Raw genomic sequence first — 25,639 nt, forward strand, 5'->3', positions numbered from 1 at the left:
CCTGTCCTTTGTTCTGTCCGACACTGTAAACCACAGCCGGGTGCTAAACACTTTTCAACTTGGGCGCTGCCAAGATGTGTCCGTCCAGGCTGAGAACCACTGAGAAATGAATTGTTGCAAGCAGAGATGGATTACGACGTGGGACAGAACGACGGACAAGTGAGTGATATGGTTTTTATTTTTGTTTTATTACAGGAGATAAGAATTTCAATGGAATAAGCATTAGATGAGTATAACTGTTTTTGTTATTTTTAAATAAAAAAGTCAAAGTGTGTTTTATTTCTATTTCAAATAAAGGACTTTATTCTGGCTGTGTGTTTATTTACAATATAAATATATGATTAGTAATGGATAGATGTCTTATAGATGCCTCTCCAGTACTAAGCCGTGGGCTTGATGTCGCCAGAAAATACAAAGGTGACATCAACCCTACAAACATGAACCCCACTTACCACAACCACAGGGCAAGCATGAAGAGCTTTGCAAAGTGCCAGAATTGGGGCATCTTATAGATATACCTTTTCTGGAGTGGCTGCAGGCTGCTATTTTTAGGCTGGGGGGCAATATCCATGGCCCCTTACCAGCCTGAGAATACCAGCCCACAGCTGTCTGCTTTAGTTTGGCTGGTTGTCAAAATTGGGGGTGAGCACACACTGTTGTTTTTAATTATTTAGTTAAATAATTAAAAAATATGGCGTGGGAACCCCTCTATTCTGGATTACCAGCCTTGCAAAAACTGACAGCTGAGGGTTGCAGCCCCCAGCTGTGAGTTTTTCCTGGCTGGTTATCAAAAATAGGGGGGAACCCAAGTCATTCTTTAAAAAAAATAAAATAAATATATTTATTTATAGCACAGGCAGTAGCTGATGAATACTCCCAACAACCTCTGCCTGCTCTTGCTGTTAACAGTTGAAAACGACTCAACATTGTCCCATGCTAGTGCTGATTGCAGCGCAAAAGGGGGCCAGTGTTATGAGCTTTCTTCAGCAATGGCGCCAGGGACCAGCATAAACAGTACCACTGATTCCCAAGTGCTGGTACGTGTCACACTGATAACGCATGGATGTCATCCGTATATCATCAGTGTGCATGTATGCGGAACAGTTTGTGGCAGGTGCTGCTGTTAAAAATACGACATGTCAGCGTGTTTTGGCCATGGACATACGGTCCATGGAAACACACTGACATGCATAGACCAACAATTCACTTGAAGTGTAAGTGTCTTTGGTGTGTGTGAAAACCATCACCACATGTACCGAACACACTGACATCTGAAAAAGCCCTAACATGAACAACCAGCGGCCTGACACTGCATCCGGTCACTCATCTCTTAGGGCTCCTTCTCACTTATGAGAAATATGTGCGAGTCTCGCATGTTAAAACCAAGCTCTGGCGCCGGCACTTGGGAGCGGAGCATGCAGCTCCATGTATTGCTATGCAGCCGCACGCTCCGCTCTGGAGTGCCGGCGCCAGAGCTTGGTTTTAACCTGCGAGACTCGGACATATTTCTCGCAAGTGAAAAGGAGCCCTTAGACACAGAACAATACTTCAGAGATTAATATATGCATATCATGGAACAAAAAGTAACCTTCACTTATGAAGGATCGAAATATAACGTGGTGCAAAGGAGTTAATAACATGAAAGCAACCAAAGAAAACCAAACTAGAATTTATTTTAATACCTGTCTTGTGGTGGCATGCCTCCTCCAAGTTTCGCTACTGTACTGTAAATATCCATGAGACTTGTTGCTTTATCAATTACAGTATTTGCAGGAAGTACCCCAGGCCAACGGAGGATTCCTGGCACTCGTATGCCACCTTCCAATCCTCCCATACCTTTACCACCTATGCCATGTAGAGACAACAGAAAAATGAAAGCACAATAGTTGGTTAATTAGTGATTGGCGAGTCATGAGAAAGCAGAACATATTCCTTATGGTGCTGGGTTTTGTCAATCAGGACACAAATTCATGTTGCTTCCTTGTCTATACCTTTTCCATAACTTATGGGCCCCAGCCTTCTTCAAATGAATTGTATTGTTAGCAAGGGGAGTCCTACAGAGGTTCTGTCATCCAAATGCACAAGGAATGGGATCAACTAAAGCATATGCAATATTGGCTCGTTACTTTGCCTATAATTAAGCTGTTATTCATAATTTTAATCAGATATCCAGGCAAGTTGGACCATTCTCAAGACTAGAGGCTTATCACAGAGATTAACATTGGTAGACTTTGTAACATACGAATTTATTTCGTATTTATTAATATTAAAACTAAAGGAGATGAGTTGAAAAAAGTTAATCTTTGTATATATAAAATTTTAACCAATTTATCCAGGTCATTATATTTATCTTATATCACTGATTTTATGTTACCTGATAAAATACAAAGATCATTGTGTAATTAATGTTCTGCAGGCTTCCAGTGTTTACGACCTTACTGATCTGCTGCTATGAGTTCTGATGTTAACTGTGGGCAGAGTGATCTTGGGCTCTGCACTTCAGCTCTTATTCACTTTAATAGGATGTGAGCCGCAGAACTTGAAAACAACCAAGACACAGTAAATAGAGTTGTTTTATTCTGGCTCCATACACTGTTTCAGTCTAGCTGCCATCAGTACCAGTGTGGGAAACTCATGATCTGATATTGACAACCTATTAAATGGATAGGTCATTAATATGGAATCCTTGAAAACCGTTTTGAGGGAGGTTCTCAACATCCCATTTTAGGAACCCGCCTATAACCAGCCTACCAAAGTTGCTGGGGGGTAAGGAATCCTCGTTAAGAAGTGAGTGCCATATATTACATTACTTCTTTTGATTCTTCCTCATTAATACACATGTCAGAATTAAATTGTAACCTGGGTTCAGTTATGCGACTGGTGCCAGTTAAGGAGCATCTGTTGTTGATAGTTCTGCGTCACATTCTTAGCTATGTCATAGGCTTTTTTTCTTTTGCACTACCTCACCCATTGCCATTTTTTCTTTTACCACACATTTTGTAAGACTCTATAATTAACTTTTGACAATTTCTTCAATGCCAATTATTTAACCCTTTTCAAAAAAATCTTATCAAGATATTCTAGGTGATACATTCACATACAGAAAGCAAGATGTGGCAGTCAGACTGCAGTATAAGTGTGGAACATACGACTCTCAAACTAGTAAAACCAGTGTGCAAAAGACATGTATAGTTAAATTACTACTTTTTTTTCTTTCTTTTTTTTTTAACTAAATTAAACCATCTTCCCAAAAATGACTTAAGAAGAAATTAGGGAGATACAAGTCTAAAAAGCCAGCACCTGCACAAAGGTGATGTAGAGGTGTGTACAGATGTAAAATTTAAATAGTAAAATATGCTAAAAAGAATAATGTTGTGACATACACACTTTGTAAGATGGACATTTTAGTTAAATACACTGCTCAAGAAAATAAAGGGAATACTAAAATCCCACATCCTAGATATCACTGAATGAAATATTCCAGTTGTAAATCTTTATTCATTACATTGTGGAATGTGTTGAGAACAATAAAACCTAAAAATTATCAATGTAAATCACAACTAATATCCCACGGAGGTCTGGAGTTGGAATGATGCTCAAAATCAACGTGGAAAATAAAGTTACAGGCTGATCCAACTTCAGTGGAAATGCCTCAAGACAAGGAAATGATGCTCAGTAGTGTATGTGGCCTCCACGTGCCTGTATGACCTCCCTACAACACCAGGGCATGTTCCTGATGAAGCAGTGGATGGTCTCCTAAGGGATCTCCTCCCAGACCTGGACTAAAGCATCCACCAACTCCTGGACAGTCTGTGGTGCAACGTGACATTGGTGGATGGTGCGAGACATGGTGTCCCAGATGTGTTCATCGGATTCAGGTCTGAAGAACGGGTGAACAACCACTCCATAGCTTCAATGCCTTCATTTTTCAAGAACTGCTGACACACTCCAGCCACATGAGGTCTGGCATTGTGCTGCTTTAGGAGGAACCCAGGGCCAACCGCATCAGCATATGGCCTCACAAGGGGTCTGAGGATCTCATCTTGGTACCTAATGGCAGACAGGCTACCTCTGGCGAGCACATGGAGGGCTGTGCGGCCTTCCAAAGAAATGCCACCCGACACCATTACTGACCCACTGCCAAACCGGAATGCTGAATTATGTTGCAGGCAGCAGATCGCTCTCCATGGTGTCTCCAGACTCTCTCACGTCTGTCACATGTGCTCAGTGTAAACCTGCTTTCATCTGTGAAGAGCACAGAGCGCCAGTGGCAAATTTGCCAACCCTGGTGTTCTGTGGCAAATGCCAGGCCTCCTGCATGGTGTTTGGCTGTGAGCACAAGCCCCATCTGTGGAAGGTGGGCACTCAGACCATCCTCATGGAGTTGGTTTCTAACCGTTTGTGCACATACATGCACATTTGGGGCCTGCTGAAGGTCATTTTGCAGGGCTCTGGCAGTGCTCCTCCTGTTCCTCCTTGCACAAAGGCTGAGGTAGCAGTCCTGCTGCTAGGTTGTTGCCCTCCTGCGGCCCACTTCCTGGTGTGCTGGCCTGTCTCCTGGTAGTGCCTCCAGCCTCTGGACACTACGCTGACAGACACAGCAAACCTTCTTGCCACAGCTCACATTGATGGGTCATCCTGGATGAGCTGTAGTACCTGAGCCGAGCCACTTGTGTGGGTTGTAGAGTCCGTCTCATGCTACCATGAGTGTGAAAGCACAACCAGAACTTTCCGGAACCCATGGCTGATCCTCAATAGAATATCCTTTCCAATGTATTAAGTACTGAAGCCTTCAATGTGTAATAATTATAGGGGATAACTCAGGAGACTCTTTGCGTGGAACAAGACAACTACAGGACACAGTTTTATAAGTGGTAAAGTCTATATTATCACAAGGTGATTCAAACAGGTGCAGAGAGAAACTCAAGTCCACAACACTTGGTGTAAATATAAAACGCAGCCTCGCATTCTATAGGAAACTTCAGAGGAAAATGCAATCAATCAGAAAGTCTATGAAGCACAGTTATTCTTGAGGATACTTGACATGAATAAATCCTTGTCTTAGTCCAAACACAGATAGATAAACTTATAAGGCAGTTCAAATCATATCTTAGCTCAACCAGGGAGGCCTGGTTAATAGTCTCAGGTTCTTGCACAGCAGAAACAGCTTACATATCCAGCAAATGCAGATGGAAGTAAACACGAGCAGCAGATGAAGGAGGATTACTGGAACTGGTGTATGCAGCAGGAACTCAGAGCAGAGTAGCAGGATCACCACACAGGTTCACAGGAGCAAGTATATAGCCAGGGAGTAATCAGAGGTCAGGAGCTGGATGCAAGGCAGAATACTCTAGCACAGACTGAAGGCTGGGGTGGAGTTTTATAGCAGGAAGACACAATGCACATGAGACCAAAGACGCCATCTTGGAAAAGGGCAGTAATGCACAAAAGGTAAAAAATGTTCAGAGTCCTGACACAACGCATCCACTGTGAATCAATGATGCACCCTACTTCATACTCCAGCTGACCCTCTACCAACACTGGTGGAACATTGGATGAGGAATCTTTTCTAACCGTCCCCATAGGTTTTAGCAGGGACCTGTGTAAGACATTAAATATTGTGAAGGAGGTGGACAACTGTAATCTATAGGCCACCGGGTTGATCACCTCTATAATCTTGTATGGACCAATAAACCTGGGGTCCAACTTCATAGAGGGTACCTTAAGTTTGATGTTACGAGTAGACAACCACACCTCCCCCACAGTAACTGTAGAAGCTGACCCCCTTCTCCTGTCCACAAACTGTTTGTACCTCTTTTGGGCTTTGGAGATGTTTCCCTGAACCTCCCTCCAAAGGATTCTTAACTGTTGCACCAAACCCTCGGCACCAGGGCAACCAGAATCCATGTGAAAAAATTCTCCAAACTGCGGAGCAAACCCATAATTGACCTGAAAAGGAGATTTACCAGTAGATTGATTAATACGACAGTTGAATACGACAGTTGAACGCAAATTCTGCCATGGGTAATACCTCACACCAGTCCTCCTGTCTGGAAGAGGCCAAACATCTCAAAATTTGTTCCAACGACTGGTCGGTGCGTTCAGTCAGTCCATTAGATTCCGGGTAATAAGCAGAAGAGAATGACAATGTAATCCCCAACTTCTTACAAAAAGCCCTCCAAAATCTAGCAACAAATTACACACCCCTGTCAGACACCACATTCACAGGGACCGACCCCATGCAACCGCACTATATGTTGAATGAACAAACGAGCTAAGGTTTCAGCAGAAGATAACGCAGGTAACGGCACAAAGTGGGCTTGCTTTGAAAACCTATCAACCACTACCCAAACTACTGACTTGCCCTTGGAAGGAGGAAGATTAGTGATAAAATCCATGGACAGGTGTGTCCAAGGTTTATCCAGAATTGGCAAAAGTACCAATTCCACAGCCGGCCGGACCAGAGAGCTCTTAGAACAAGCACACACCCCACAAATATTCACAAACTTTTTGATATCCATACCCATAGAGGGCCACCAAAAATTCCTAGCAATTGCCCCCCCCCCCCGGGTAGCTGCAATCTCAGGGTGTGCGCTCAACACAGAAACATGAAATTCTTGCAGAAGTGTGAGATGGAAATGATTGGGTACAAACAGTTTACCTGGGGGTTTATTCTTGGGAGCTTGTGCTTCCAAAATCTCTCTCTGTAACTCAGAAGAGACTTCTGCCACAACCACTCCCGGTTGAAGAACGGAGGAAGGAGGTTCTGGAGGGGACACCCAATCAAAACTATGGGATAAGGCATCCGCCTTTACATTTTTAGATCCTGGTTGGAACGTAATGGTAAAATGAAATCGAGAAAAAAAAAGTGCCCACCAAGCCTCAGTGATGATCGTAACGGGATGACCAGCCTGTTATGATCCGGTGACTTTGGAGCCACATGAAACTTTCTCTGTAGTAGGTGGAAACTGTACTGACTGCAAAACCTGGACTAACACCGCAACTAGAAGTAGCCGTGGGGTGTGCCTAACAAACCCTAGACACCTCGACACAGCCGGAGGACTAAATACCCCTATAGATGGAAATAGGAATACTACCTTGCCTCAGAGCAGAACCCCAAAGGATAGGCAGCCCCCCACGAATAATGACTGTGAGTAGGAGAAGAAAGACACACGCAGGCAGAAAACAGAATTCAGCAAAAGAGGCCACTCTAGCTAAATAGGGAAAGATAGGACAGAATACTAAGCGGTCAGTATTAAAACCCTTCAAAAATATCCACAGCAGATAATACAAAAAGTTCCACAATCTAACTAAAGGCATGGAATGTATATCTGCAACTCCTGAGAATCCAACAAGACTGAGAAAATACTGACACAATCAAGCTGGACAAAAAAACAATGAATAGCACGGAATTATTAAGCACACAGCATGTGTGCCACAAAAACAAAACCAGGCACTTATCTTTGCTGATTTGGCAGCAAGGCAGAAGGAACCAAACAAGGACCAACACCTCCAAAACCATGGACAACTGGCAAGGACTAATGAATCCTGCAAGCCTAAATACCCCAGTCAGAACTGCAATCAGCAGATACACCTGACCAGGACTGCAACTCAGGGACAACTGCATTACCACCTACAACCACTGGAGGGAGCCCAAAAGCAGAATTCACAACACCAGCCCCCTCCAGAAAATGCCTCCATTCTTTGAAGGCCAATTTAATTGCCAACAATTCCCTATTGCCGACATCATAATTTCTCTCAGCCGAAGATAATTTTTTAGAGAAAAAGGCACAGGGTTTAAGGTTAGTAAGGGTGGACGTACCCTGGGACAACACTGCTCCCACCCCCACCTGTGAAGCGTTGACCTCCATGATAAAAGGTCTAAACGGATCAGGTTGTATCAACACGGGGGCTGAAGTGAAACATTTCTTCAGCGTCTGGAAGGAATCTTTTGTGGCCACGGACCAATTTTTAACATCCGCCCCTTTGAGTGTGAGGTCCGGTAAGGGTTTCACCACCTGCGAAAACCTTTTCATGAACTTCCTATAATAGTTAACGAAGCCCAGAAATTGTTGCAACCCCTTCAGGTCATGAGGTTGCACCCAATCAGAAATGGCCTGAACCTTCCCAGGATCCATGCGGAATCCCTCCCCTGATACAATTAAACCCAGAAAAGACAGTTCTTGCATAAAGAATGAACACTTCTCCAGTTTAGCATATAATTGGTTCTCCCTGAGTCTCACAAGAACTGTATGAAGATGGTGTAAGTGTGACTGACTGTCCTCTGAGTATATCAAGAGGTCATCCCGGTAAATGACAACATAGCGCCCAATCAAGTCAGAAAAAATAACATTAATGAAACTCTGGAAAACAGCAGGGGTGTTAGTGAGACCGAAGGGCATAACCAAATTTTCAAACAGGTCCTCGGTCATCAGAAACGCTTTTTTCCATTCATCCCCCTCTCGGATCCTTATCTGGTTATAAGCCCCTCGCAAGTCAAGCTTAGAAAACCATTTGGCCCCAGTGAGTTGATTACATAAATCAGGAATCAGAGGAAGAGGATACGTGTTTTTTACAGTAATCTTATTTACTTCATGAAAGTCGAGGCACGGTCGCAAACCACCACCTTTTTTCTTCACAAAGAAAAAACCCGCAGCCACGGGTGAGACAGAAGGCCGAATATGCCCCTTGCGGAGGCTCTCTGTGATGTACTCTTTGTTGGCCCAGACAAATTGTACAGACAAGCCTTGGGTAATTTGGCTCCCCTCCAGCCAGGAGTCCATTCTGTGGGAGGAGAGCAGGAGCAACCGAAGGTCCCTGCCACCTCCTTACAGGGGCACTGTGGCACTGTGGAACATCATATTGTGTGGGGAACACTGAGCATTATGCTGTTTGTGGCTTTGAAAAAGATATTGTGCTGTATGGGGACAGTCAAGTGATTCAAATGTGCCATTATTTCTGTGTGAGCCCAAAGAGCTAGGTAAGATTAAGGGAGTAGCATAGTGTAAGAAAAATTGCTGCTCACTATGCTTGTGCAATGCATTTCCCTCTTTCCTATCTTTCAAAGTTGGAGGTATGCCAGTGTTGTAGAGGTTATGAGTGCATGTCTGCTAAATTTCCTAAAAATCCTGTATGTTTGCCATACTGTCAGTGTTTAACACTGTGGCCTGACAGCGTCAGCACATTATGTACTCTAGATGTTGCATATCAGCAAATGTACCCTTTAACCCCTTAGTGACAGAGCCAATTTGGTACTTAATGACCGAGCCAATTTTTACAATTCTGACCACTGTCACTTTATGAGGTTATAACTCTGGAACGCTTTAACGGATCCTGCTGATTCTGAGACTGTTTTTTCGTGACATGTTGTACTTCATGCTAGTGGTAACATTTCTTCGATATTACTTGCGATTATTTATGAAAAAAATGGAAATATGGTGAAAATTTTTAAAATTTTGCAATTTTCAAATTTTTTATTTTTATGCCCTTAAATCAGATATGTCACACAAAATAGTTAATAAATAACATTTCCGACATGTCTACTTTACATCAGCACAATTTTGGAAACAAAATTTTTTTTTGTTAGGGAGTTATAAGGGTTAAAATTTGACCAGCAATTTCTCATTTTTACAACACCATTTTTTTTTAGGGACCACATCACATTTGAAGTCATTTTGAGGGGTCTATATGATAGAAAATAACCAAGTGTGACACCATTCTAAAAACTGCACCCCTCAAGGTACTTAAAACCACATTCAAGAAGTTTATTAACCCTTTACGTGCTTCACAGGAACTCAAACAATGTGGAAGGAAAAAATGAACATTTAACTTTTTTTGCAAACACTTTAATTCAGAACCATATTTTTTTATTTTCACAAGTGTAAAAACAGAAATTTAACCATACATTTTGTTGTGCAATTTCTCCTGAATACGCTGATACCCAATATGTGGGGGTAAACCACTGTTTGAGCGCACCGCAGAGCTTGGAAGTGAAGGAGCACCGTTTGACTGTTTCAATGCAGAATTGGCTGGAATTGAGATCGGATGCCATGTCACGTTTGGAGAGCCCCTGATGTGCCTAAACAGTGGAAACCCCCCACAAGTGACACCATTTTGGAAACTAGACCCCTTAAGGAACTTAACTAGATGTGTGGTGAGCACTTTGAGCCCCCAAGTGCTTCACAGAAGTTTATAACGTAGAGCCGTGAAAATAAAAAATCGCATTTGTTTACACAAAAATGATATTTTCGCCCACTAATTCTTATTTTCACAAGGGTAACAGGAGAAAGTAGACCACAAAAGTTGTTGTGCAATTTCTCCTGAGTACGTCGATACCCCATATGTGGGGGTAAACCACTGTTTGGGCGCACCGCAGAGCTTGGAAGAGAAGGAGTGCCGTTTTACTTTTTCAATGTAGAATTGGCTGGAATTGAGATCGGACGCCATGTCACGTTTGGAGAGCCCCTGATGTGCCTAAACAGTGGAAACCCCCGACAAGTGACACCATTTTGGAAACTAGACCCCATAAGGAACTTAAATAGATGTGTGGTGAGCACTTTGATCCCCCAGGTGCTTCACGGAAGTTTATAACGTAGAGCCGTGAAAATAAAAAATCACATTTTTTCTACAAAAATGATCTTTTTGCCCCAAAATTTTTATTTTCCCAAGGGTAACAGGAGAAATTAGACCACAAAAGTTGTTGAGCAATTTCTCCTGAGTACGTTGATACCCCATATGTGGGGGTAAACCACTGTTTGGGCTCACTGCAGAGCTTGGAAGAGAAGGAGCGCCGTTTTACTTTTTCAATGTAGAATTAGCTGGAATTGAGATCGGATGCCATGTCGCGTTTGGAGAGCCACTGATGTGCCTAAACAGTTTAAACCCCCCACAAATGACACCATTTTGGAAACTAGACCCCTTAAGGAACTTATCTAGATGTGTGGTGAGCACTTTAAGCCCCCAGGTGCTTCATGGAAGTTTATAACGTAGAGCCGTGAATATAAAAAATATCATATTTTTTACACAAAAATGATCTTTTCACCCCCAAATTTTTACTTTCACAAGGGTAACAGGAGAAATTGGACCCCAAAATTTATTGTGCAATTTATGCTGAGTAGGCTGATACCCCATATGTGGGGGATAAACCACTGTTTGGGCGCATGGCAGAGCTTGGAAGGGAAGGAGCGCCGTTTTGGAATGCAGACTTTGATAGAATGGTCTGCAGGCATTATGTTGCGTTTGCAGAGCCCCCAATGTACCTAAACAGTAGAAACCCCCCACAAGTGACCTCATTTTGGAAACTAGACCCCCCAAGGAACTTATCTAGATGTGTTGTGAGAACTTTGAATGCCCAAGTGCTTCACAGAAGTTTATAATGCAGAGTCGTGAAAACAAAAAAAAATATTTTTTTCACAAAAAAGATTTTTTTAGCCCCCCAATTTTTATTTTCACAAAGGTAACAAGAGAAATTGGACCCCAAAAGTTGTTGTCCAATTTGTCCTGAGTACACTGATACCCCATGTGTGGGGGGGACCACTGTTTAGGTGCATGGCTGAGTTCGGAAGGGAAGGAGTGCCGTTTTGGAATGCAGACTTTGATAGAATGGTCTGCGGGCGTTATGTTGCATTTGCAGAGCCCCAGATATACCTAAACAGTAGAGACCCCCAGAAGTGACCCCATTTTGGAAACTAGACCCCCCCCCAAGGAACTTATCTAGATGTGTGGTGAGAACTTTGAATGCCCAAGTGCTTCACAGAAGTTTATAATGCAGAGTCGTGAAAATAAAAAATATTTTTTTTTCCACAAAAAAAGATTTTTTAGCCCCCAAGTTTTTATTTTCACAAGGGTATCAGGAGAATTTGGACCCCAAAAGTTGTTGTCCAATTTATCCCGAGTACGCTGATGCCCCATATGTGGGGGTAAACCACTGTTTGGGCGCACGGCAGAGCTCAGAAGGTAGGGAGCACCATTTTACTTTTTGAGCACAAAATTGGCTGTGGCGTTTAGAGACCCCCTGATGTACCTAAACAGTGGAAACCCCCCAATTCTAACTCCAATCCTAACCCCAACACACCCCTAACCCTAATCCCAACCCGATCCATAATCCTAATCACAACCCTAACCCCCAAAACACCCCTAACCCTAATCCCAAAGCTAACCATAACCCTAATCAAAACCCTAAACCCAACACCCCCCTAATCCTAATCTCAACCCTAACCTCAAAACCTAACCCTAATCCCAATACACCCCTATCCTTAATCCCAACCCTAGCCTTAATCCTAATCCCAAACCTAACCCTAATCCCAAATGTAACCCTAATGCCAACCCTAATCCAAATCCTAATCCCAACTCTAACCCTAACTTTAGCCCCAACCCTAGCCCTAACCCTAACTTTAGCCCAAACCCTAACTTTAGCCCTAAACCTAGCCCCAACCCTAACCCTAACTTTAGCCCCAACCCTAGCCCTAACCCTAGCTCTAACCCTAATCCTAGCTCTAACCCTAACCCAAGCCCTAACCCTAACCCTAAGGCTATGTGCACATGTTGCGGATTTTGCTGCGGATCCGCAGCGTTTCCGCAGCTGTGGGTCCGCAGCAGTTTCCCATGAGTTTACAGTACAATGTAAACCTATGGGAAACATAAAACGCTGTGCCCATGCTGCGGAAAAAAAACACACGGAAACGCAGCGGTTTACATTCCGCAGCATGTCAATTCCTTCTGCTGATTCCGCAGCGGTTTTACACCTGCTCCATAATAGAAAACCGCAGGTGTAAAACCGCAGTGGAATCCGCACAAAAACCGCGGTACATCCGCGATAAATCCGCAGGAAAAACGCAGCGTTTTGGTCCTGCGGATTTATCAAATCCGCTGCGGAAAAATCCGCAGAGAACCATTCTATGTGTGCACATATCCTAACCCTACCCCTAACCCTACCCCTTACCCTACCCCTAACCCTAGCCCTAACCCTAACCCTACCCCTAACCCTACCCCTAACGCTAACCCTACCCCTAATTCTACCCCTAACCCTATTTGGAAAATAGAAATTCATACATTTTTTTTATTTTATTATTTTTTTCTTACTAAGGGGGTGATAAAGGGGGGGGGTTATTTACTATTTTTTTTATTTTGATCACTGTGATAGGATCTCACAGTGACCAAAATAAAAAAAGAGGAAGAATTTTCTTCTGCCGGCCGGCAGATCATGGCGGGCGTACTGCGCATGCGCCCGCCATTTTCTTACCGGAGCAAGAAGCTGGCGGCCAGCAGAAGAAGCAGGAGGACCCAGGGACACCGGTAAGTATAACAGGGTCCCCGAATCCCCCTATTTCTCTGTCCTCTGATGTGCGATCACATCAGAGGACAGAGAATGACATCGCTTTTTTTTTTTTTTGCGGTCGCCGGTAAACAGTTAATTACCGGCGATCGCAAAACAGGGGTCGGTAAAAACCGACCCCGATCATGTTCTTTGGGGTCTCGGCTACCCCCGGCAGCCGAGACCCCAAAGAACATCCGGGTGCCGGGCGGCGGGCGCACTGCGCATGCGCCCGCCATTATTTCCCTGGAAAAAGATGGCGGCGCCCATCAGGAGCCACGAGGAGCACCGGGGGAGGTAGGTGAGTATTGGGGGGCTATCGGGGACCACATTTCTCTGTCCTCCGATGTGCGATCACATCGGAGGACAGAGAAATTAAATGGCAAATCGCGTTTTTTTTTTTGTTGCGACCGCCAGTAAACGGTTAATTACCGGCGATCGCAACTCGGGGGTCGGTAAAAAACCCCCGAATCATGTTATCTGGGGTCTCGGCTACCCCCGGCAACCGAGACCCCAGAGAAAATCCGACTCTGGGGGGCGCTATTCACTTTTTCCACAGCGCCGTTAATTAACGGCGCTGTGGTTTAAGTACCCTTAGCGGCCGCCGTTAAAAGGCGTATCGGAGGTCGTTAAGGGGTTAAGGTGCCTTCTCTCACTACCTATTATGATGTTAAATGTAAACAAAATGTAGATTCTTAAAGGAGGACCTGCTTTGAATTTTTGTCTACAACTGGTCCTGCATTTAAGATAGAGGTCTAAATGAGAATGCTAGAACACACAATTTGTACAAAAAATGTTTGGGTGGCGTTTTTTACCTCTGTAAATCCCATTGCTGCCTTTAAGGTGAGGACTTCCATCCATTCCTTCCAAGTATCCACCATGGTCAGAAGCAAAGTAGGTTAATGTGTTATTTATTAATCCTTCTTGATCGATGGACTCAAGAATTTGCCCTGTTTTTGATGGAAAAAGGTTAACTTGATGTTAATTAATTTGACAACTGCAGTTTTACACAGTTAAAATATGACAGTATTCAAGCAAATATTTAACTACTATAAATGCTTTCTAAAACTGAACATGAACAAAACAGAATTCATCATCTTTCCCCCATCTCACTCTACCCTTCCACCAGATCTATCCATCAATGTCAATGGCTGCTCACTTTCCTCAGTCCCGCATGCTCGGTGCCTCGGGGTGATCCTCGACTCTGCCCTCCCTTTCAAGCCACATATCCAAGCTCTTACCTCCTCTTGCCAACTCCAACTCAAAAACATTTCCCGGATCTGTACATTCCTTGACCATGAAACTGCAAAAACGCTCGTGCGCGCACTCATCATCTTCTGCCTTGACTATTGCAACCTCTTACTCTCTGGCCTCCTCTCTAGCACTCTTGCACCACTCCAATCTATCCTAAATTCTGCTGCCTGACTAATCCACCTGTCTCCCCGTTATTCCCCAGCCTCTCCTCTCTGCCAATCCCTTCACTTGCTTCCTATTGTCCAGAGGCTCCATTTCAAAACCCTAACTATGACATACAAAGCCATCCACAACCTATCTCCTCCATACGTCTGTGACATGATCTCCTGGTACTTACTTACATGCAACCTTCGATCCTCTCAAGATCTCCTTCTCTATTCCCCTCTTATCTCTTCTTCCCAGAAGACTTCTCCCGTGTTTCCCCCATACTCTGGAACTCTCTACCCCAACACATCAGACTTTCGCCTACCACGGAAACTTTCAAAAGGAACCTGAAGACCTACCTCTTCCGACAAGCCTACAGCCTGCAGTCATCCTCAGTCTACTGAACCGCCGCACGACCAGCTCTACCCTCTCCTAGTGTATCATCACCCATCCCCTGTAGACTGTGAGCCCTCGCAGGCAGGGTCTTCTCTCCTTCTGTACTTGTGTGTGCCTCGTATTCCTCATGCTTATTGTACTTGTCTATGTATGCCCCTTTTTCACATGTAAAGGGCCATAGAATAAATGGCGCTATGAAAATTAATAATAATAATAATAATAATAATAATAAAAATGCAGTTATAGAACACTCCAAGAGTAAAACATAATACACATGCAAATATTGAAAAAATATGTATGTGGTAACCAATATCCTTCCATACATAAGAAGTGCATCCATTGTTGACCTCCCTGTTGGCTATCCTCTACATATGGTTTTCATACTCTTCAAACTATTTATGCAGTCTGATTGTTTGGACTCGAGGGCAGGGCTCTCTCCTTTATGTACCAGTTTATTATTGTATTATTGTTAGTTTGTGCACTGTATTCAAATTTGTGTCCTGTATGTAACCACTTCTCATGGAATCAATGGTGCTCTAAAAATAAATAATAATATGTTCTGGTGTCCTAGCTACATCAAGTTGTTTTTTAGCAATACCATTTTTGCCTATGTGCAATATTGCACACCTACAAATAAGAAAACAAAGAAGGAGAAAAAAACTAACTGTCAAGCTGTGGCCATTTTCCATTTTTTCAATTTTGTTTTTTCCTCCCCATCTTCCAAGAGCCATAACATTTTGATTTTTGAGTCAATAGAGCCATATGACGGTTTGTTTTTTGCGGGACACCATTCTTTCTATCAAGTGATGCACGGAAAGAGGGAAAACAATTCCAAGTGGGTGAATTCGCAACAAAAGTGCAATTTTACAATTGTTTATTGGGTTTTTTATTTACCATGTTCATATTGCAAAACTGATCATGCAATATGATACATCACTGGAATCAGGGATCTTTCTTTATATCATGCTGCTCTCAGCTGTCACAGCAAAAACTTGGTGACAGGGTGATAGATTCCCTTTAATGTTAGTCATAAGTGAGGCAAAAAACTGTTCTGTGGAATAAACACTTTGCTTTTATTTGGATCTACATTGTGCTGGACTTTCCCTTAGAATGAAACATATGATGATGGTTAAATATCTTTTGGGAATGTACGAGATCCAAGTGGAATCTAGGGAATCAGGTTCCTGTGTTTTGCATGTGTGTTTCCTAATGTTCTAGGTACACTGTACATATCCAATCAATAAGCCTCAGATCACAATGATATACAACTTTATGTACATAGAACTTACCAACCATCCAGTCCATTTCCTCTATGTTGTCTCCATACAAGTCGTGTTGGCTTCTCCCTCTGAACTCCTTGGTAGTATAATAAGGAGTGTGGATATGAAGGAAAGATACAAAAAGAAGAAACGGCCTGTCTTTGTTACTAAAATACAATAAAAATGTGTTTACCCAGGGATTGATGATTGGAAGGATATATTTTGCAAAGATTCAATCATCAATACATTTTAATAACAATTTTATTGAATTTAAACTAGTCAATAATGGGGAGATATCTCCGAAAAAAATGGCATTATTTTCAATATTTAAATACATTTTTGGTATAATAATATAGAAGTGATGTACATGCTTAAAATGCAACAAGACTAAAGTGACCAGAGATTCTTCAAAGGTATAAATAAATACTTGGATACCAGTAGCGCTTCAGACCCTGTAAATCCTGCAGCAAATAATGATACAGTGCCACCCTTCTGTATCTATGTCTATAAATATAAGTGGTATAATATCTGCGCTAGATTTAGTCCTTAAACACCCTCTATAGACCAATGGTAGGGAAGTCACCGTTTAAAAATACAAAAATATGACCACAATATATAAAAACATAACCAGGATGGAGGAGTAGTTGAGCGCTTCTTCTATTGAATTAACTGCTTGTTTAGTAGCCACAAAACTACTAGCCTAGAGCTTAAAGGAGATTTAGTAGATACCGAGTGTTGCCTTCTAAGGAGCGGGCTGTGGGCGCTGCCCCGGCCGGCGGCAGAACACCCTGCGCTCGCTTCCTACGTGGAGTGAATAAGCCCTGCCAGATTAAGCCGCTTGGTTCTCTGTCAATGCAGGACCTTACGTGACGTCACGGTCATGTGATTGCTCACGTGACTAGCTAAGGAAAGCGCAATGGACCAATTCCTACGCGTTTCGGAATCAAACGTGTTCCTTAGCTAGTCACGTGAGCAATCACTTGGTATCTACTAAAGCTGGACTTCTACAACACACACGGACTTAGAAGCAGAGGATTCCACATCACTGTTGCAACTGCACCAGGTAAATTCAACTTTCCCTTAAATGTGGGTCTCGCTTCCTTTAAGCTCTAGGCTAGTGGTTTTGTGGCTACAAAACAAGCAGTTAATTCAATAGAAGAAGCGCTCAACAGCTCCGCCATCCTGGTTATGTTTTTATATATTGTGGTCATATTTTTGAATTTTTAAACTGTGACTTCCCTACCATTGGTCTATAGAGGGTGTTTAAGGACTACCATAAATCTAGCACAGATATTATACCACTTATATTCTTCAAAGGTAGACTGGAAAAACTGGTCTTTCAACTGAGTGAACAAGTGTGTAAATGTTTTGTATACGTTTTTAAAATATATGTTAAAGGTAGGAAAGTGGGGCAAAGACACATACCATTTATGTTTACAACTTACAATGATTATACAACTTGCTCTGCTATGTTGCAAATCTGCTTTATTACTGACTCCTTTAATGTTATGAAGTGCTGTATGTTTATGTCGTTTGCCTGTTTGCTGATGACATTTTAGGGTCTACTGACATGGATGAACCAGCGGTACTAAACGACTGCCAATCAGTAAACCTTTACCTATCAACAGTTGCTTAATAGTTTACTCGGGTCGACTGCAATAAAAGCTGAGCATCTGTAATAGGACACATAGGCTTCCATGGTTCTCATCAGTGCAAGTCCTATTATTTAAACAAGATGAGGCACCACCAAGAATGATGATTTTTTTTGTGCAACGTAAAAGATCTTTTCACTCAATAAACAAGCATTTTCCTTGTATATCGAGTGGTTGGCAGCCCGTTTAAACTGAAAGAATAGTGTGAAACGAGTATTCTTAAGAACACTCATTCATGATTATCTTTCAATTATCTGTGAATACAGCTTTACTAAGTGTGTCAGACAGGTACTATAACTTTAACAGTGTTCTGTTGCTAAGTTTCCCTGAGTGATGATCAAAGTGTGCGGTATCATCATTGTGCAGTAGCATTGCAGAGAGAACTGGAGATTTAGAGTGAAATGGGGTATGGTCAGTCAGTGATCAGAGGTTGTGGGAACATGTAAAATGTGTTCAAGTGCACAGGGATGGGCCCTAAGTGATGGCAGTGAGAAAAAGTCCATGTGTCATGGTTCTGAATGCCACTGAGTTAAACAGCGAATGTGCAGGACCAGGCTCAATATAGAGGTCAGAGGAAGGAGACCTAAATGCAGGCTGATTGACCATAGCAACAGCATAGTGTGACAAATCACTACCATACTGCAGCTGAGCTTCAGAATGAGTACCTAGAGTCCCAGGCAGGCCAACAGAGGAACCACTACGAACCTGCTTGACAGAGACTTTAAGATGCATAGCAAGGTGCTCCTTGATTGATAAAATTGAATGTCTTTCAGATTTACATTAATGGAAACTTGAAGCTGATTCATGCTGCCCAAGCCATAGGTAGAATGAATCATACTGGTTCCATCACTTCAGCTTGTTATATGCCACTTGGAATTGCTGCAGCTTTTAGAGAAAACGTACATCTAAAAGCAGGCTGGGTGACCATGCAACTTAGATGTGTTGTCCAAAAGACCAGTTGACAGAAGCTTCTCCCCTAGATAAAAAGTCTCACCCTATAGTTCCATTGTCAACCTAACTTGTATTGTTTGACTCAAACACTGGCTCTGCAGGACCAGGCTGAATACAAAGGTCTGAGGAAAGAGTCAGTCAGTGATCAGAGTTTGTGGGTCCAAGTAAAATGTCATCAAGCGTTCAGGAAGGGGCCTAGTGATGATGGGGAGAAAATGTCCATGAGACACGATCTGGACTGCTGTTAAGTGAAGCTGCGAAAGTGTAAGACCAGGCTGAATACAAAGACCCAAGGAAAGAGACGTAAACGTAAGAGGAATGACTGTTGTAAGCACATACAGTAGTATGGCAAGTGAATACCATACTGCTGCTGAGCTTCAGAATGAGTACACAGAGTCCAAGGCCAACCAACAGAGAAGCCACTGAGAACTACTTGCTTGATGGTGGCCATCAGATACTCAACAGAGAGCCACTGGATTGAAGTCAGGCCGACTCTGTCAGACTGGCTAGATTGTTGGTCAAAAGCTGCTAAGGGCCATAATTCCTTGTTGGCTTTTTTAACAATTAGGCCTCACAAATGCCACCATACCAGACCAGTATACTGTAGACTTCAGGACCACAGAGGAAACACACAATGGCACAAAGTGCAATACAGGTCTGCAATAGAGAACTGTAGAGTTTCCGTGTCATTGTACAGTGGTCATGCTTACACTATCGACATTGCTGGATACATGGATGGATGCCAGCTATGAACTGTGGGATAAGCTTATCTGGTAAATTCCTACAGTTACTATGCCTTTCTTGCACCCCTTCATAAATTTAAGAATGTTATTACTAGATCCCAAAAAATCTTCATGATCTAATAAAGCATAAAAGACGTAGAGAGATACACACACACAAAGAGAATAAAGACAACATAATGTCCTAACAGCAATTAACTCTTAACCATTATACTCTACTTTGTTGCTAATGTGCAATGTATGTTTTACCTATTAATAAATTCCTTGGCTTCCTTAACCATTTGTCCAGCTTTTTCTTCTAGGTTCATTGGTTGTTCAATAATTTCAAAGTTCCTCATAAATAAACAGTTCCAATATTGTAGGAATGCATAGGCTGCATACCAATACATAAAGTACAATGTGCCAGACAGGGCACAGATCACAATAATTTTCCAGGGAATGTTGATTAATTTCCATTTCTTGCAGGCTATTAGTGTAAGCACTGTGATAATGAATACCTGTGCCTGCAACCATAACTTATCTTTACTCTTCTTGTGAAACTCACTTGGCCTTGAGGCTTCACAGTCATCATAAAGTGTGAATGGAGTACCGTAAAAATAATCAAAGCCATGGTTTGATGGATGGTGGCAAAAATCATCCCTGGAGTTACAGTTTACCCCAAGATGCCATTTACCTGTTCAAAATAAAAACAAAAATTCATGTGTTAATTGCACATTCATTTTACATCTATAAATTTAATTTGGGCATCAACCGGAAAATCGCAATAAGACAAAATTTATAATTTGCTTCACATGTAAAATTGTAATAGATAAGTGCCCTAAGGTCAAACTTAGTCCATTTACTATATAGTCATTCTACAAACAAGGTCATTTTTAAGGTATTTTAAGTAGTTGTATTAACTGGAAAACCACTTATTTAAATTAAGCTGCCATTGTTATCTGCTGAAATGCCGTATTACATACTGATAAAGGGGTTGCCGTATAAACAACATAAATCACCTATCCACAGGATACATTTATGAGATCTCCATTGGTCCCAAAGTCCATTGTGTGACTAGAGCGCCAGTGAGCATGGGCTACTATTGTTCCATTCACTGTATGGTGGTCACAACGGCTCACTACTACTCCATTCACACGCACAGGACTTTAGGTTTCCAGCTCTTGGGACAGTGGAATTTTCATCAACTGGATCGCCAATAATAGTTTATTATCACAGACTAACAATTAAGTCGGAGAGTCACAGCACTATTCAACAGGCTTGAAAATGTTTTAATACAAATACTTCCCACACGCATATCACACAAATTTACAGAATTGGGAACCTGACATTTGATTCATGCAGCCCAAGCCACAGGCAGCACGAATCAGACTCTGGCTCCATCACTTCAGCTAGGTATGTTTTACTTGGAAACACAGTAGCATTTGAGAGAAAGCATACATTTAAATGGGTTATTCCACCTTATTTAATTTTTTCATCATGGGCCTAAGTGCTAATAGGCAGATAGTTGCTAACTACCTGCTTTTTGGACCCAGTGCCAATCTCTGCTGGCACAGAGCTGCCACAGACTGCTCATGCTGGTGATTCAATGGCTTTTGTTGATGTCGTGTCAACAGAGTAGCGGCTTCCATTCTCCGTTTGCAAGGCTTGTCTGACGACGAGCCTGCTGTCAATCCGCATGACGTCAGTAGTCATGACCCCAGAAGAAGAGCTGATCTGTTGACGTGGAGCAGTTGAATCACCAACATGAGTGGTTGGTGACATTTCTGAGCCGGACAGAACAGGCAGGTAATAAACTCTGCAAAATATAAAGGTAGTTCAGCAATGTTTGATGTATAAGTAGGTCTATTACAATTAGAATGGTTCACTTGACTCAGGAGAACTTTTAAAAAACATACAAGCCCTTTAAATATTTCATCACCAATGATTTTCAGAAATACCAAATCAGTAAATACTCACCAATGATTCCTGTATAATAACCCTGCTCCTTTAAGATTTTGGCAAATGTTGTTTCATTGGTGGGAAGTCCCCCTGATGCAGCATTCCATAATAGCACCGGATAACCATTACTATGTCCAGTCATACCTAAACATATCCACAACAGAGCATAAGTACCAATAATTTAGTGCCTTGGTTCACATATTCATGTTGAAATATTGCCAAAACAAAATATCACAAAAATTGTAGAACTATTAATTTTTAATAACTTTAAGTAATAATATTTGCATTATAAAGGAATATTTTTAGGTTATTCCATAAAGAGCATTAATTAAAAAAGACCTTTCACCGTTCTGAGCAAGTTAAACTAGCCGTGGAATAGGGGCTGCAGAGCTGAATTAATAATTTATTTAAACCAATATTTTTTTTATTTCTCAGCTCCGTGACAGAGATATCAGCTTGTAAAATTTAAGTTATAATTTATGTTAAGTTAAATGCTGCCTTATCAGACATTTGTCTGTAAGGGTGTGTACTTCTTCCCCTGTATGATAACCAATCAGAAGCAAACGTCATCATACAGGAGAAAAAAAGAACATGCCCTTATAATAGCTGATAATATATACTTTCTCAGTTAAACAAGTAAATATGACAGACAGTCTTCTCTTACTGTTCTCAGTGATGAGTGTGACTATTAGCACTTTTTTTTGCTAGGGATGATATAACACTGAAATTCTCGAGTACTTGGTACTTGAATCAATCATGTCTGAGTGTCCGATGTACTCGACTCAAGCAGTGAACATATTGGAAGTGAATGTAAAACTCGAGCATTTAAACAAAGGATGGCCTCTCTTTCCCTCACTCCATCTCTCTATCACAAGTTCTACAGCTTACAAAGAATTCAGATGATTCACATGAGCTTCTTACAGGGACCCAAGCACTCGTGTACCACGCAATACTCATGGAGAACCCCGATGCTCGTGGCCTATATTTTATGGTTTATAGCAGATGCAAGGGCTGAACTGTAGGATCTAGGCCATGAGCAAGCCCTGGAACAGACTGAAATGTTGGCTGTCACTTTTAATTGCACATATTAGCTGATAAATAAACACTTATTTGTGTATGGTATTTTTCACTATTGTTTGAAGGAGACCTTTTAGCAATGAGTATCAACCAGACATTTGATTGATTTATAGCTATTTAAAAGGCCTATGTCTGGTAAATATGTTAAGATTGACATGACGTGCATCGGTACATAATGGGGAAGAGAGGCCTAGTACATGTAAATTTAAGCTTCAGGGGAGGACATACCATTAGTGCAACCGCAGAAGGACCCAATAGATAAGAAGGCTCATTCCAAAGCAGATGGATTTGTGCATTATGATGGACTATTAGACTAAGGGAGCATGTATTGTTCTTGAATACGGGCCCTCATCTGGCTGTGTCTGCACCTGTGGAGAAACATCTGGGATGCCAGGCCAAAGGTGCCAATTGCAGAAGTACAGATGGCATAGTTTAGTTGCCATGGAGGGCATGTCAACCATGTGGACAATGTCAACACAAATCTTTTTGCTTAATTTTACCATATACTAGTCTCTTCCTGTGAGGCAAATTATGGTTTCCCCTTAACATCCAAGGTTGAGGTATGATTGCAACCTTTCTAACCCTTTTCGCTATGCTCCTGAGCATAAGTGTTTAAGAGAGGGTGGGGGCAGAACCATTTGCTGTGAACAGATAGTAAACATTTCTCTTCAATATGCTAAAAATATTTATCTAAAATCATCAAGTGTGTACATTACCTGTTCTGATGGGGTATCGGCCAGTCAAAAATGCTGATCTACTTGGGGAACATAAAGAAGCTGCAGAAATGTGTTGAGTTAGTTTTACTCCTTCTCTGGCAAGTCTATCAATATTAGGAGTCCTAAAATATGATTGACACAAAATCATTAATTATCAAAACAAAATAAATCTAACGGGAAATAAATTCAAAATAAAGTGCTGCGCTCCGCATCGATCAATCAAATGACATCACTTCCATTCTCCAAGTTGTGGTATAGAGAGAATACAGTCATATGAAAAAGTTTGGGCACCCCTATTAATCTTAAGCTTAATGTTTTACAAAAATTTTTTTTTTTGCAACAGCTATTTCAGTTTCATATATCTAATAACTGTTGGACACAGTAATGTTTCTGCCTTGAAAAGATGCTTATTGTACTAATAGAAAGTGTGCAATCTGCATTCAAACAAAATTTGACAGGTGCATAAGTATGGGCACCCTTATCATTTTCTTGTTTTAAATACTCCTACCTACTTTTTACTGACTTACTAAAGCACTTTTTTGGTTTTGTAACCTCATTGAGCTTTGAACTTCATAGCCAGGTGTATGCAATCATGAGAAAAGCTACTTAAAGTGGCCACTTGCAAGTTGTTCTCCTGTTTGAATCTCCTCTGAAGAGTGGCATCATGGGCTCCTCAAAACAACTGTCAAATGATCTGAAAACAAACATTATTCAACATAGTTGTTCAGGGGAAGGATACAGAAAGCTGTCTCAGAGGTTTAACCTGTCAATTTCCACTGTGAGGAACATAGTAAGGAAATGGAAGAACACAGGTACAGTTCTTGTTAAGGCCAGAAGTGGCAGGCCAAGAAAAACATCACAAAGGCAGAGAAGAAGAATAGTGAGATCAGTCAAGGACAATCCTCAGACCACCTCCAGAGAGCTGCAGCATCAACTTGGTGCAGATGGTGTCACTGTGCAAAACCCTGTCATGGGCAGCCCAATCTCCAGACCTGAATCTCATTGAAAATCTCTGGAATGTAATTAAGAGGATGATGGATAGTCACAAGCCATCTAAGGAGAGCTGCTTAAATTTTTGGGCCAGAAGCAGTGTGAAAGACTGGTGGAAAGCATGCCAAGACGCATGAAAACTGTAATTAAAAATCATGCTTATTCCACAAAATATTGATTTCTGAGCTCTTCTTGAGTAAGAACATTAGAATTGCTTCTAAATGATTATGAACTTGTTTTCTTTGCATTATTTGAATTCAGAAAGCAGTGGTATTTTTTTTTTTTTTTTAATTTTGACCATTTCTCCTTTTCAGAAAAAAAAATAAAAAATGTATTGCTTGGCAATTCGGAGACATGTTGTCAGACGTTTTTAGAATAAAAGAACAATTCACATTTTATTCAAAAATATACCTATTAAGAGAAAAATCAGACAAACTGACAATTTTGCGGTGGTCTCTTAATTTTTGCCAGAGCTGCATATCTTTGTACCATGTTAGGCAGTAGATAGAACATTATTCAAAGTTGAGAGTCCTCAATGGTTAGTGCTAGTGATGATCGAGTGAACTATTCGGATTCAGGAAAATCGGCAGAAATAATTTCTAATATCTGTCTATTCCTACCGTGTAACAAATCCAATGCAAGTAAATTGGGAAAGCCAAATATTTTTCTTCTGTACCCAACAAACAGGTCTGGGGGCATGAGAAAAAAGCTGAAATGGATGGGAAAGAGCTAAAACTTAATAGGTACAACATGGAGAAGATGCCTGCATGCCTTCCTGACTCACATATAATAACTGGGAATGTTATCAGACTATTGGTTTGGTTTTACGGATTTATAAAAAGACCTACAAAACCATAATTTTTTTTTAAAGGAAAAATGCTAAGAAACATTTTTCCATCATAATTACATGTATATAACGCTTAAAATAAAATGACAAAACATATACCTCCCCTTTAGCATATGTTCACACAGAGCGTTCTGGCTTTAGTTTTTCCTTTAACACTTGTGGGGCCTCTCACTCCTACATTTGGGAGGTCCCTCCCTCATGCCAAATAGTTAGCAAGATAGTGGAAAACATATGTCCTATCCCTTTACAATACCATTTCAAACATGCCCATTTGAATTCTGAGTTTCGTCCACAACCACCACGTCCACCGCCATGTCATTATGCGGCTCTCGCTTCACATTTTCAGGCGGCCAGCATGCACCG

At 41.6% G+C, this 25,639-nt stretch overlaps 1 protein-coding gene across 2 annotated transcripts in view; it reads right to left on the reverse strand.

Annotated features, from left to right (window-relative positions):
• The window catches only part of LOC143815481 (arylsulfatase H-like), a 76,631-nt gene that overhangs the window by 21,851 nt on the left and 29,141 nt on the right, over positions 1–25,639 (reverse strand). For both annotated transcript variants that reach the window (XM_077294707.1, XM_077294708.1), the window contains exons 3-8: positions 23,440–23,561; positions 21,665–21,790; positions 19,958–20,381; positions 16,396–16,532; positions 14,128–14,262; positions 1,683–1,845 (exon numbers count right to left, since the gene is read on the reverse strand). In XM_077294707.1, coding sequence (XP_077150822.1) covers positions 1,683–1,845; positions 14,128–14,262; positions 16,396–16,532; positions 19,958–20,381; positions 21,665–21,790; positions 23,440–23,561 — 1,107 coding nt within the window. The remainder of the gene's footprint in view (positions 1–1,682; positions 1,846–14,127; positions 14,263–16,395; positions 16,533–19,957; positions 20,382–21,664; positions 21,791–23,439; positions 23,562–25,639) is intronic.

Source organism: Ranitomeya variabilis, chromosome 3 (genome assembly GCF_051348905.1).
Source record: "Ranitomeya variabilis isolate aRanVar5 chromosome 3, aRanVar5.hap1, whole genome shotgun sequence".
In the NCBI taxonomy this organism is placed as follows: domain Eukaryota; kingdom Metazoa; phylum Chordata; class Amphibia; order Anura; family Dendrobatidae; genus Ranitomeya; species Ranitomeya variabilis.